Below are 12,389 nucleotides of genomic sequence, written 5' to 3'. Positions count from 1 at the left end.
GTCTGCGCACTCTCACACCGATCTAAGCCTCTCTGCTACTGCTCGCATAGCTCCAAGTGCCTCAGGGCTTTTATAGTGTCATCTTTGTGCTTTTAATAAAAGACACAAGCTTAATATGCACGGATCAAGAATTAGCGAGCCTGGTGGGGGAAAAAACACCTACAGTAGGTAACTTGTAACTGGCAATATTAATAGAAGCCCACCAAGAACAACAACTAAGAGACCTTTTTAATTTTTCTGTGTAATAATACACTGGTTGGTGCAATGTTTAAATCATTGGATAATGATGGCCGGTAAGAATTCTCACATCCACCCCCAGCTTGCTAGCAGCAGTTTAGACTGATTTCCTAAAGATCAACATTTTATGTTGCAGACTCCAGTTTTGTAACGGATCTGATGTATTTACGCACATAAGGACTTTTGAATAGATACGTATTGCACAACCCAATCTTCACACTTCACAGGAACATTCTTTAAGGTCTAGATTTTATGTTTATTCCATCCTTATTTTCTTTTTCCAGGTTTAATGTAAAATTTAAAAGTGCTAAATTACATGAGGTTCTTGAATCATAACAAACAGGTCTGCATAGCCAATACTGAAGCCGCCAGCAGGAGGCAAAGTTGTATGTTCTGGGTTCGCTTTTTAATTTATTTTATTTTTAACTTATTTATACAGCAGTGGTAAAGAGCTTCTTTATGACCACTTTGTATCTACCACTTGATTTCACTCAGCAGCTATCTTACGGCTGCATTCCAACAGCCATTAATGTGATTTCAGGCCATTTCCTAATAAAATGTATTTAAAGCCTATTATCTTAATTTAGCCAACAGGTGAAAAGTAACCAGAATATGGACAGTCTTCAGAGGAAGATTAGGTCAATCTCAGGAACATATGGGAACGGTTCTGTAATTAAATGATTTAATTAACAGCCACCTTTTGTGAGCGCTCAGTTTGTTTAAATCCTGAACTAATAAGCTGCCCTTGCATTTTAGATTGTCGGCACACAAATGCCTTGGCACGTAAGCCCATGCTCTGTTGACTGTAATTTGATGCAGCGGAGAGGTGTGTCTGTGATTCAGCTGCGGTCGAGGAAGGCGGAATGAGCTGTAAAGCTTCAGCAGGTTGAATGGAAGACTCCCCCCACTTTGACACCCTGAGCAGCCAGGGCATTGTACTTTTCCACAGCCTTCTCCGTTTGCAAGACCAACACATCGATCCCGTTTTTCTTCAGATAGTCCAGAGTAGATGGAGGAACCTCAGAGGAGAAAAGGAAATCGGAAGAACAAGTATTAGAATCTTTTCCCCCCACGCTTAAAAAAAAAAAAAAACAAACCAGGTACTGCTGGCATTTCTTAGTAGATGCACTTAAGTAATGTAGTAGCCAGACTGTTGATATGCTCAGATATTTCCAAGATTGATATAATTTTTTTTCTCTTCAATAAAGCTACTTTTACATACAAACCTCCCACCGCTCCTTAACACAGTTTAAAATGCAGCCCTTTTTTAAGAAAGGAGATAGAACAGGTGTTAAAGGTAATTAATCTATATAAGGTGTTGCTCACTTTGCCAAAAAGCTAAACAATTGTTTCTCGTGAAGCGAAGCTCAGCACTTCTGAGCTTTCTGTAGCTAGTTTATCTGCCGAAATGACACCCTGCCAACATTAGTAACAAAAATGCCTAATTATCGAAGTATTTACAGCAGGCTAGACAGCTAGTTCATAACCTATTCTAAGAGGGAGGAACATGACACTGTAAAAAATTCTCCTTGTTTAAATTGCCCCTGTAGCAGAACGTAAACCTGTTCACTGCCTGCCATTGACACTAACACTGAGTTGCAAAAATGATGTTTCTTTCAGCGACTCCGGGCATGAGCGCTATCATGCTAATTCAGCATCCTGAATTTTTTCCCTTTTAGTGAAGTATCATAGATTTTGTTTTTCTTAACCCCCTAATCAGAGGGAGAGGGAAAACAAACAGTTCTAGTTTCTCACAGAACAAAAACCTACCTGCAAAGCCTCACTCATGCCACGACCAATCACCATAGTTTTAACACCCTTCTTGACAACTTCTTCAAGGTCAGCTGGTTGCACTCCTGGAGAATGCTAAGTGGCAGGGGAAGAAAATAATAGTCTGTGTACTGACAGCAGCAAGCAGGAAAGCTTCCTCTGTGTGGTTTGAGACCGTCCAGAGAGTAGTGGGGTAAATTAGCAGCACCAAAATGTAACACAACACCCTTTTCTGCGTACGCACGGTAGATAACATTGGTAATTAAAAAAGGTTTTTTGTATGCAGATGAAGGATGATAGTTAATCGATTGATGGCAACATTATCATTATTAATGAAACATTAAATAAAAAGATGCATTATACATTTCTAAAACATTTATGTCTAACAACTAGCGTTTTATAAATATTAAAAGTTAAAGTGAAATGAGTAAACTGCAACATGTTGCCATTTGTTTTCAAATGAACAAAACCTTTCTGTAGTAAAGATTGTGGCAAAACAAAGTTTACTCACTTTAATTACAAAGAGCTCCTCAAATAATTAAAACAATTAAATTATTTTCTTCTTTACTTTGCAAATCTCATTTACTAAAGAGGACTGAAACATATTGGTTAGTTCCATTTCAGTTAACAGCTTCAATTTCTGCACTATTCTTATTTTTGAGAAAGGGATAGTTGAAAGCAAACTCCTCAAAGAAAAAAAGAAGAGCTTTAACAGCATGTTGATTGAGTTTTTAAGTACACCCGTTTGCTACCAGTACTCTTTAAACATATGAATCCACAAATACACCTGTAATGTTAATATAAATCATCACATCACGCTAATTCTCCTGAATTCAATTTCTATGCACCTCTCTATGGCAGGAGTAAGATGCTGTACAACCTGGGGCTAGAATTTGGCCCCTCTTTGGCGTGCATTATTTTTTTAAAACCAAAAATACTCTTTCCCCCACATTTTTTTTCTTTTCAGTAAGATTCTTAAGCTCTTTAGAGGACTGAGATGAGTTTCTCACTTTAAGTAGGCAACACCATGGTGGACTCCTGGAGAATGTTATTTTTATGGACATGCCCATATGTCTCTATCCCCTATACTTCCAGAAAATACTACATTCTCCAATGAATTAAGATTAAACAACAGCTTAACAACTGGCTTCTGCTGATCCATTAGTTAGTGAGCTTTACTCTTGCATGTTCTGGGATCCTCTACTATTCCTTTTCCCAAGTCGTCAGCAGCTGATGCTGCAGCCTCTCACAATGTGTCGGAGTTCTCTCCTCAGCCCTGTCACTGCCTCAGCTTGCAGATCAGAGCAAGCAAGTCTTTTAAAGCTGAAACGAACACATAAGCTCCTGAAGTTGCAGGTGAGGGAAACCTTCCATGGTAGAGCGCCACTTCCAATGAGGGGATTGAAATTACCCCACCAGAAGGTCTTCAGCCTGCCTGGTATCTGGAATTTCAGCAACAGAGACAGTTCACCTTTATGGTTCTCCAAGTTGCGTTCCCAAGTCCGTTTACATTTGATATCCACACCTAGAACACAGAGGTCACTTCAGCATGCAGAGCTTTCTCAGGCCAAACCACCGCAAGAACACGTCTATGGCAGAACAGGTAATGCTTTTGCTCTGGGGGTGTAAAGGTAGACTCAAAACTTAGACGAAAAGAACTGGTATGGTTTATTGCAGTTATGATAGATTGCTGGGGAAGGTTTGCTGTCATATAAATACTCCTGAGGCATTAAAGCCACGGAACAAAAAGACTTTCTTTGGTTACACATGACATTCTAATGCGGGGCTTCCACTTGTTTTGAGGAAACTAGTGTCATTAGAGGAAACACAAACACAATGGAATAACTGTATCGTTGCTATTTGGCAGCTGGAGGGAAAGAGAAAGGGCAGCAGAATGTCTTGGCTGTTTTGTTCTCTGGTCTTCCTTTCAGGATTCCTACTTCTTTTCTCCCATTAGCAGATGGCACTGAAATGCAGCCAGCCAGGGAGGCTGCCTTTAATCCCCAAGGGTTAAGGCCGTAAGAACTATTAATGCTTAGTTACAGAATCTTGCAGGGCCACTTATACAATTTTCCCAATGGAAGAATTATGCGCTAGACAGCAGTCTGACAGCAGAGAAGGAAAGGAAGAAATTTATTTCCAACTAGAGTGTGGGACATGACCAGCACTGCTTGTTTCTCAAACCTCAGCTCCACCCACCCCAGGACAAACATGCTCCGAGAAAGTAAAATCATAGAATCATAGAATGTCCTGAGTTGGAAGGGATCTACAAGGACCATCGAGTCCATCTCCTGTCCCTGCACAGGACACCCCAAATTCACACCATGTCTCTGAGGGTGTTGTCCAAGTCCTTCTTGAATATCGCCAGCCTTGGTGCCGTGATGCCTCCCTGGGGAGCCTGTTCCAGGGCTCCACCACCCTCGGGGGGAAGAACCTTCTCCTAATGCCCAGCCTAACCCTCCCCTGGCACATCTCCCTGCCATTCCCTCGGGCCCTGGCGTTGGGCACCAGAGAGCAGAGACCAGCCCTGCCCCTCCTCCTGCCCTCGGGAGGGAGCTGCAGAGCGCCATGGGGCTGCCCTCGGCCTCCTCTGCTCCGGCTGAACAAACCCAGGGACTCCAGCCGCTCCTCGTACGGTTTCCCCTCTAAACCCTTCCCCAACTCCGTGGCCTCCTCGGGACACTCTCCAGTACCTTTATACCCTCAATGTCCTGCGGTGCCCAACGCTGCCCACAGCGCTCGAGGTGAGGCCGTCCCAGCGCGGGGCAGAGCGGGACAATCCCCCCCTTGCCCGGCTGCGATGCAGGGCTTGATGCCCCCCAGGGCACGGTTGGCCCTCTTGGCTGCCAGGGCACGCTGGTGACTCGTGTTCAGCTTGCCAAAGTAGGCATGGTGTTGTCTATCATGAGGAAATGCGCAGGTAATATATCTGGTGAATCCTACTGTTTCCAGTGAGGTTCAGATTAACTTTTTTATAGTTGCTCTGGAGTTGGAGATGCAGTCTAGAAAAGCTTAGTTCTAGTCTTACGTTTGTTGCTTGCTATTAATTTTTAAACCAAATCACCTAACTGCTCAGAGCTTCAAGGGGGACAGAACTGACCTAAAGCAAAAGCTTCACAAGTAACCTATATAAGGCAAAACCTAAACAGGTATTTTTTACTCCCTGATGATATAAAAAGTATGCCAGAAAACCTACCTCTACAAACAACCCAACTTTTTTTTTTTCTCCTCTGATTTTAATTTAACATAGACTTGTTTTTCTTGTTTCAGTTGGAGGATTCCTCTAAGGACTTTTATGGACTTAAAGCTCTTATCTGCCACCTGAAGATATCTCTTGTTAGAAACTCGGAAAGGAAAGCACAGCCTCCCAAATGCTAGAAGGTGGTTACAATTTGAAACTAAAGTTTTCAAGCAGCCAGAATGAATATCAGACTAGTTGGGAACCTTTCAGCTACTGTATCTGTCCTGCCTCTCCAGTCATACATGCATATAAATCAGAAAAACAATATTGTCAAACAAACAAAAAGCGACTCTCGCCATATAACCCCCCCCCAAACGGCTAGTGAAAACATTTTTTAATAATTAGACCATAAATGAAATATATTTAAAAAGGTTACATATTCTTAATACAGTAGTTTTTGTGCTGCTTCTAAATTTGGAATATCAATGCTATTTCATGTACTTTTATACAATTCTGATACCATTTACAGATAAAGTTTAAAAGTTGTGAGGGCAATTACTTCGTAATGGCTACCAAGAGAAGTTGTTGGGTGGTTAGCCAGACTGTGAGCTTCTCACAGGGAAACAGGTGCATATGACACTGTATCTGTGTATATTTCCTCTGAAATAAGTACAAGGGACCCAAGGAAAAGGATGTAAACTAAACCACAGGCATTGTTATCTTCCAAACATGTGAGGTCACAAACTGTCGATTTACCTTCCCATAGCTTTTTTTCCTATCTTGCTCAAGACAACTTTTGTTTACACAGTCTGAAAAGAGCTTGTTACCAGCATCTTACGACAACTGCACTCTCCATCAATTGCAGAATGCTGGCCGAGAGCTCTAAGGTGTGTGGGAATGGTCTGGTCGGGGTAGCCGTGAGGACTGGTGGCAACAGTTGCTACATCCTGTCGCCAGTAAGACGGTGTGTCTGCGGTCCTCTGGCCTCTCCACACAGTCACTTCTGAACCACTCACATGGTTCTTACCAGAAAAAGTCTAACGATTAGATGAAAGCAAAAGGCAGCCTGCTGGTTTCTGGCTGGAACTTTTAACAACTGTTCTCTTGACCATTCTCAGAGTCCTAATTAAAATGCAGGTTCAACAGTAAACAGCAAACTTACATTAGTCCCAGTTTCTCGCCAATCCCAGGTTCGACTTCCTCCCGGCCAGACTTTGCAGTCCTTATAGGTCGTAGAGCAACCTTTTACCTTCATCTGACCCCAAGAAAGGGAAGCGATCTCAGGGGAAGACATCGCAAAGTTGAAGCAAAGTCTGGAAAAGGGAAATTTAATACATAACATCAGGCTAATATACGCAGCACGTTAATAAAACCAGAAAATTCTGTCCTTGCCCCAATGAGCTGGGGAGGAAACGCTATTACAGGCTTTATCCACGTGATTTTGTGACAAGAGAATTGAACTGAGGATCAGCAGATTTGTTGAATTACCAGTCCTCTTGGGATTTTGTGCAGGATTTTGTGCAAATTGTTTTACATGCTAAATCTGTACAAGTATTGGGTGCAGAACTTCTAAAACTATCAACAGGGATCAGGGTCCCAGAATATCCTCTCGTATCTGGGTTTTAATCTTCTCCCTAAAACCGACAACGAAGATGATAATTTCCTAAAATATCTGAGAGACACACTGTTTCTTTTGGCCCTCTAAACAATACGGCATGTATAGGTTTAAGGCAGTAAATGAGGTTTAAAAAAATCCCAAAAGAACAAACCCAACGGAAAAGCCATCAACAAAACAATGGCATTGCCATATTGCTGCAGCAAACAAGACTTTCAGAGACCTAAAGGGGTCAAGCCTCCTTTCCCTAGTCACTCCCTACAGAGGCCAAGTCTCCCTATGTGATGTCTCAGGACAGTTTAAACACCCAAATATCTTTCCTAATGTTTGACCTCAATCTTCATTGTTTCAACTTAAAACCATTACATCTAATCCTTTCTGTGGTGGACAAGGAGAACAGCTTAATCTTTGTATTTTCCACCATCTTTTGTTTCCCTGAGGACTTAATGCTTGGTCTTTTTCTCCTTCTATGAGATTAAATAAACTTCACTTCCCTTCAGTCATGTTTTCAAAATCTTTCCTTATTTTCTCTTTCTTCCCTGGCAGCCAACAACTGGCAAGCATCTTTCTTTGATGTCTGTTGCCTAAAACTAGACAGAGTGCTCCAGCCGAGGCCTTATCAGCACCACTGATAGACCAACCATTTTTTGGTGTTAAGCGCAGTAATTGCTATCACAATCACGGCTGGGCATCAGCAGGGCAAAGACTCTGCCTCAGAAAGGACTGCCTCACCGCACCACGAAAGCTTACACCCTCTTCGCTGTCTTTCACAGCGATGCAGCCTGATCGCAGGTGTGATTCTGGCACTTGATGGCAAGATTGGAACCACACTGCAACACCCTGGACGCATGTCAGACTCGAACGGCAGTCAACTGCCGTGTCTCAAGGGTACAGTCATCCTTCTGCCCTTCCAGTTCAGAAGGATGATGGTCTGAAACCTGCATATTGAAGAAAACTGGTTGTTCCTGCGGTAAAAAGAGCTCTGCTCCTGGCTGATCCAGAAAACCTCAGTGGCAGATCCTTCTAGTTACACAGTTTCTCACCCTTTACTTTTAAAAAGTTCAAATTCACCAAGGGGTGGGGTGGGGGGAATCAGTCACAGGAACCCTGGTGGCAGAGATCGAAGAAACAGCCCTCACAAAAGAGAAATCTTTGGCTTACCAGGCTTCCAGTCCTTCTGGAAGCCTCCCTTCCTTTCTTGTGCATGCTACAGCAAACCACTGTACAGCCAGACAGTACACACTCTTCTTGGATTGCCAGGAGCAGATCTCACTACCCCGCTTCAAACGTCGCATGAAGCAAAAACTGCATTATGTTGGATTCGGCACAGGACTGAGCCTGCCAGAGGTGCTTATTCCACAGAATAACAGGGCCATTCTTTTATTCCTTGCTCCTTTGAGAAGGTAGTGGCACACGTGCCCTGGCAAACAGGAAGCCAGGCAAGCAGCTACGGGGGAGCGAAACTTGCCTGGATTCATATATTCTAGATTCTCTCATTACATATCTGCAATGCGATGGGTTCAGACAAAGGTTCGTAAGACTATTTTTCAAAAAATCTCCTTGAAGGGAGATTAAAGCAGGAGAAATAGCCAGCAGGAGTCCCAACAGAACGACATAACCCATCAACCGAAGAGTAAAGGCTGAATAAACCACCCAGAACCTGGCTCTGAAGAATGAAAATAATTTTTGCCTGTGCTAGTTTTGAGAGGAAACGGCAGAATTGGATCTGGTGGTTAGACAGAAGTGCATGAACAGTAAAATTATTAGGAATGTCAGGCTTCCCAATCCAAATAGTACTACAAGGCTGGGACTGTGCAATCAAACAGGCACAAACTGCAGGTGGGAGAGCAAGGGGTCCATACTATCTTTTCCAAACAGCACGAAAATAAGTAAATAGCAGAAAAGAAGAAACAAAATTTAAAAGCCATAAATAAAAAATTGTAAACTAAAACTATTTCCCAGAATACTGCCAGGGAACATCAGTAAGGCCAGGTTATTTCTAGTAATAACAGTATCTTAAATTGGAGTAAGAATGAACTTTTTAACAGGAACTTTGGACATTCTTGACTGAATGGTCTGATCAGCAAGGAGAAGGAAAATATTTCCCCAACAAATGAGCTGGTTTTTTAATTATTCACTATGACAAATGTAAAGCACCAAAATATACAGTACCACTTAAGATCAAAAAAGACCATGAACGACACGACCCACAAGTATAACCTCAAATAGCAATTTCTGTAAATGGCATTAGTCCAAACACAAAGATGTAAGGAGGAGAAATGGTTCAGGAATCTATAAGCAAAGTTATGAGCATTTAAAAACATAGGAAATAAAGGAATAAACCTGTCTTCTGTGAAGGTAAACATTGCTTTGGAGTAGCACCCACTGGCAACAAACAGAATAAAGAAGGTGAACAAGAGCAGAGCACCAGAGAATATTTTACTGAGAGGCTGCAGAAGGAAAGAATGTTTCATAAAATCCAAGGCGCAACCTGAGATCAAAGAGGAAAAGGTGAAGGAGTAAATTGTTGTATGTCAAGTTTCAGGCAGAACAACTGCTGTCAGGAATCAAACGACACGGCAGCTCTCCAGCGTGGCCAGGGAGCAGGGTCAACAGGTGAAGGCAGGCGACTTCCCTGAAGCCAGTGCAATTTCAGAAGCAATAGAGCAGCTAGAAAAGCAATTCAGGATTTAAAAACTGACAGCAGAAAGGCAAGTAGAAAGGACAGGCTAAACTTAAATGAACTGGGTAGGGAGGGAGCAGATGTCACTTTTAAGAACTAGGAAAACATTTCTGGGGAAGTCAGTAACCTGATTTTGCTGGGGAGGTCATGGAGGGTGGGGTGCTGCTAAGAGGGGAGGGGGAAGAACAGCATTTTATAGAATCATAGAATTGTTAAAGTTGGAAAAGACCTCTAGGATCATCAAGTACAACCCTCAACCCAACACCACCTTGTCTCCTAAACCATGTCCCCAAGGGACATGGCTACACGTTCTCTGAACACCCCCGAGGATGGTGACTCCCCCAACCTCTCTGTGCAGCCTGTGCCAGGGCCTGACCACTCCGGCAGGGAAGACATTTTCCCTCATATCCAATCTAAACCTCCTCTGACACATCTTGAGGCCACTGCCTCTTGTCCTGTCACTGGTGACTTGGGAGCAGAGACCAGCCCCCATCTCGCTCCAGCCCCTCTCAGGCAGTTGCAGAGAGCGAGAAGGGCTCCCCTCAGCCCCCTCTTCTCCAGGCTAAACCCCCCCAGCTCCCCCAGCCGCCCCCCAGCACACTTGTGCTCCAGACCCTGCCCCAGCCCCACTGCCCTTCTCTGGACACGCTCCAGCACTTCAATGTCCTTCTTGTAGTGACGGTTCCAAAACTGAACACAGCGCTTGAGATGCTTAAAAGCTATGCGGGGAGAAGGAAGGAGGGAAGGTTGGAGAACGGAGGAAAGCGCCGGGCAGGGGCGGGCGGCGCCGCTCCCGACCCTTCCCCCCGCCAACCCCCAAGGAAGGCCCGGCGTGAGGCGGCGGCGGGGCCTCGGGGCGCCTCTCCCCCCCGCCGGGGGGGCAGCGACACGCTCCACGAAGCGCCACCCTCCCGTGGGGCCAGGAGTCGGGCCGGGCCAGGCCGGGCCATCCTCCCCTCCCCTCCCCTCCCCTCACGCCGAGGGGATCAGTTACGACCGTTACGCGCCCACACTCACCGCCGGGAGCGCGACCCCTACCCCGCCGGTCGTAACCTCCACCTGTGGGAGCTGGGGGGGGAGCGGGGGGATAGGAACGCTCGCTGCCCCCTCATTGGCCAGCGCCACCAGCCGGCCCCGCCCCAGACCGCTTCGATTGGCCAACCCGGCGGCCTATCCCCGCCCCGCCTAACCGCCACCCCGCCTTGTTTTCATTCCCTGGGCCGCACGAGGCGGAGGGCTGTCGCCTGGCGCCGCTCTAGCCAACACCCCCCGCCCCTCCCCATCCCGGCGGTGCATTCTGGGATCGTGGCGGGGCGGCTCGGCAGCGCCCCCCCTACCTCCCCCGCCCCCTCCCCAGCTCCTTCTCCATCCTCAGGGCCAAGATGGCGGCGGCGGCTCCTCCAGCTCCATCTCCGCCTCCCCCTCCTCCGGCGGGCCCCTGCTGCCCGGGTTCCTGGCCCAACTTCGCCGTCGTCTGCTCCTTCCTCGAACGCTACGGGGCCTTGTTGGACCTGCCCGAGCTGCCTTTCCCCGAGCTGGAGCGCGTCCTGCAGCCGCCGCAGGAGCCCGGAGAGCAGGGTGAGCGGCCCGGACGCCCCCCCCCCCTCCCCGCCTTCCTCCCTCAGTACGCCCGGCTGAGGGGGGCCGGGGGGCGGGCGGGGGGGGCCGGGGCTATTCCCCCCCCGCCTTCTCCCGGCCCTGGGGGTGGAGCGCGGTGAGGGAGAGGAGGGGCCTGGGATTCCCGGAGCGGCACTCCGGGGGGAGGGGAGCCCTCTCCCCCCCCCCTCCCCCAGCACAACCCGTCTATTTTTGAGGGGGGAGCAGCTGTTTGTGTTTCGGGGGGGGGTGGGAGCTGCCTCTCCCACAGCGGAGCACGGGAAGGAGGTGGGGGGGACCCCCACCCCGTCCTCCCCCCCTTAGAGCCGGCCGTGACTCCCCCCATGCCCCCGCCCTGGTTCCCTGGGTTTGCACCCCAGCTTCCCGCGGCTGGGACCCCTGCAGAAACGGGGATAAGCTGAAATAACTATTTTTGCTCAGCCTGGCGCTGGTAGTGGGGCTCTTCCATCTCCACCCCGCCCCCGTCTTAGGGGTCGCCCTGCAGCCCTCCCTTCCTCCCCCATATATATGTCTATTTTTACTTCTTCCCTGAAACAAGGGGACCCCCACGCCACTCCCCCCCCCCCCCCAAGTCAACGACCTGATCCTCTTTCTCCCCCCTCTCCTTTCCCCTCTGTGTATGTGGGGTGAGGAATCGGGGGGGCTCACAGAACCCCTGAACCTCCCCCCCCACCCAGCCTGCTGTTGAAGGCCATCTTCTCCCCACAAACACAGACAGCCATTGTGTGCCATCCCCATCCTTCTCTCCTCCTCCCCCTCGTCCCCTCTTGTAGCTGGGGGGGGATAAGCTGGCTGCTTGCTGCTTCCCTGTCGCCACCTGAGCTGTGCGAGGTGGAGGGATGGGTTATGCACTCCACTGTTTTCTTTCAAGCTGCTCCTCCTTTCCTCTCTCTCTCTCTCTCTCTCTCTCTCTCTCTCTCCCCCTCTCTCTCTCTCCAGTAGCAGATTTGGTTGCCAAACTCTCTAATTCCTGCTCCATGCAATGGATGTGGGAGGGCCCAGGCCAAGAGAGCAGCCTGGGGAGGGCTGTGTGGAGGCGGTGGTAGGAATATAGAGGGGAAGGTGCTTGTTGCTCTTGGTCTCTTGTCTCTATTATTGGTTTGGTTGTTGCCTCTGCACTCTTGCCACATAGGGAGACCGTGGAGCTCACAGCGCATGCTCGGCAAGGCCCCATAGAAACTTCCTGCTGCTGGAGGAGCCCAGCTCAGGGCTGCTTTTGGTCCAACAGCCTTTGCTTTTTCCCCAAAAGGCACTTGCTCTTGCCCCCCTCCCCACCAAACCTACCC

The 12,389-nt window shown here is 47.4% G+C and overlaps 2 protein-coding genes across 4 annotated transcripts in view; one reads left to right on the top strand and one right to left on the bottom strand.

Moving 5' to 3' along the window:
* Positions 1 to 210: 210 nt before the first annotated feature.
* On the bottom strand, positions 211 to 10,622 carry AAMDC (adipogenesis associated Mth938 domain containing). Of its 3 annotated transcripts, XM_075117403.1 has the most exons (5): positions 10,504 to 10,622; positions 6,351 to 6,501; positions 3,479 to 3,532; positions 2,008 to 2,103; positions 211 to 1,256 (listed from the first exon to the last, which is right to left on the bottom strand). In XM_075117403.1, the coding sequence occupies exons 2-5, from the start codon at positions 6,480 to 6,482 to the stop codon at positions 1,116 to 1,118; spliced, it is 423 nt and encodes a 140-aa protein (XP_074973504.1). In that variant the 5' UTR covers positions 6,483 to 6,501; positions 10,504 to 10,622; the 3' UTR covers positions 211 to 1,115. The 3 variants fall into 3 exon arrangements, with proteins under 3 accessions (XP_074973504.1, XP_074930569.1, XP_074973585.1); XM_075074468.1 differs by lacking the exon at positions 3,479 to 3,532; XM_075117484.1 differs by lacking the exons at positions 3,479 to 3,532; positions 10,504 to 10,622 and having other exon boundaries at positions 6,351 to 6,521.
* A 150-nt stretch (positions 10,623 to 10,772) lies between these two features.
* The window catches only part of RSF1 (remodeling and spacing factor 1), a 60,347-nt gene continuing 58,730 nt past the window's right edge, over positions 10,773 to 12,389 (top strand). Inside the window, exon 1 of the mRNA XM_075116837.1 lies at positions 10,773 to 11,064. Within this exon, the coding sequence (XP_074972938.1) occupies positions 10,869 to 11,064 (196 nt within the window). The 5' untranslated portion in view covers positions 10,773 to 10,868. The remainder of the gene's footprint in view (positions 11,065 to 12,389) is intronic.

This window comes from Phalacrocorax aristotelis, chromosome 1 (genome assembly GCF_949628215.1).
Source record: "Phalacrocorax aristotelis chromosome 1, bGulAri2.1, whole genome shotgun sequence".
In the NCBI taxonomy this organism is placed as follows: domain Eukaryota; kingdom Metazoa; phylum Chordata; class Aves; order Suliformes; family Phalacrocoracidae; genus Phalacrocorax; species Phalacrocorax aristotelis.
Note: the sequence above shows the minus strand (reverse complement) of the source record. Positions and strands in the feature narration are given on the sequence as shown.

Bases quoted from the DNA above. Each gene is read 5' to 3' on its own strand.
- AAMDC (XM_075117403.1), bottom strand. From the start codon at position 6,482: ATGTCTTCCCCTGAGATCGCTTCCCTTTCTTGGGGTCAGATGAAGGTA. The intron at 3,533-6,350 runs GTAAGTTTGCTG...TCTGTGTTCTAG, and splicing joins GGCGAGAAACTGGGACTAAT to GTGTGGATATCAAATGTAAA. The intron at 1,257-2,007 runs GTAGGTTTTTGT...TTCTCCTCTGAG, and splicing joins GCATGAGTGAGGCTTTGCAG to GTTCCTCCATCTACTCTGGA.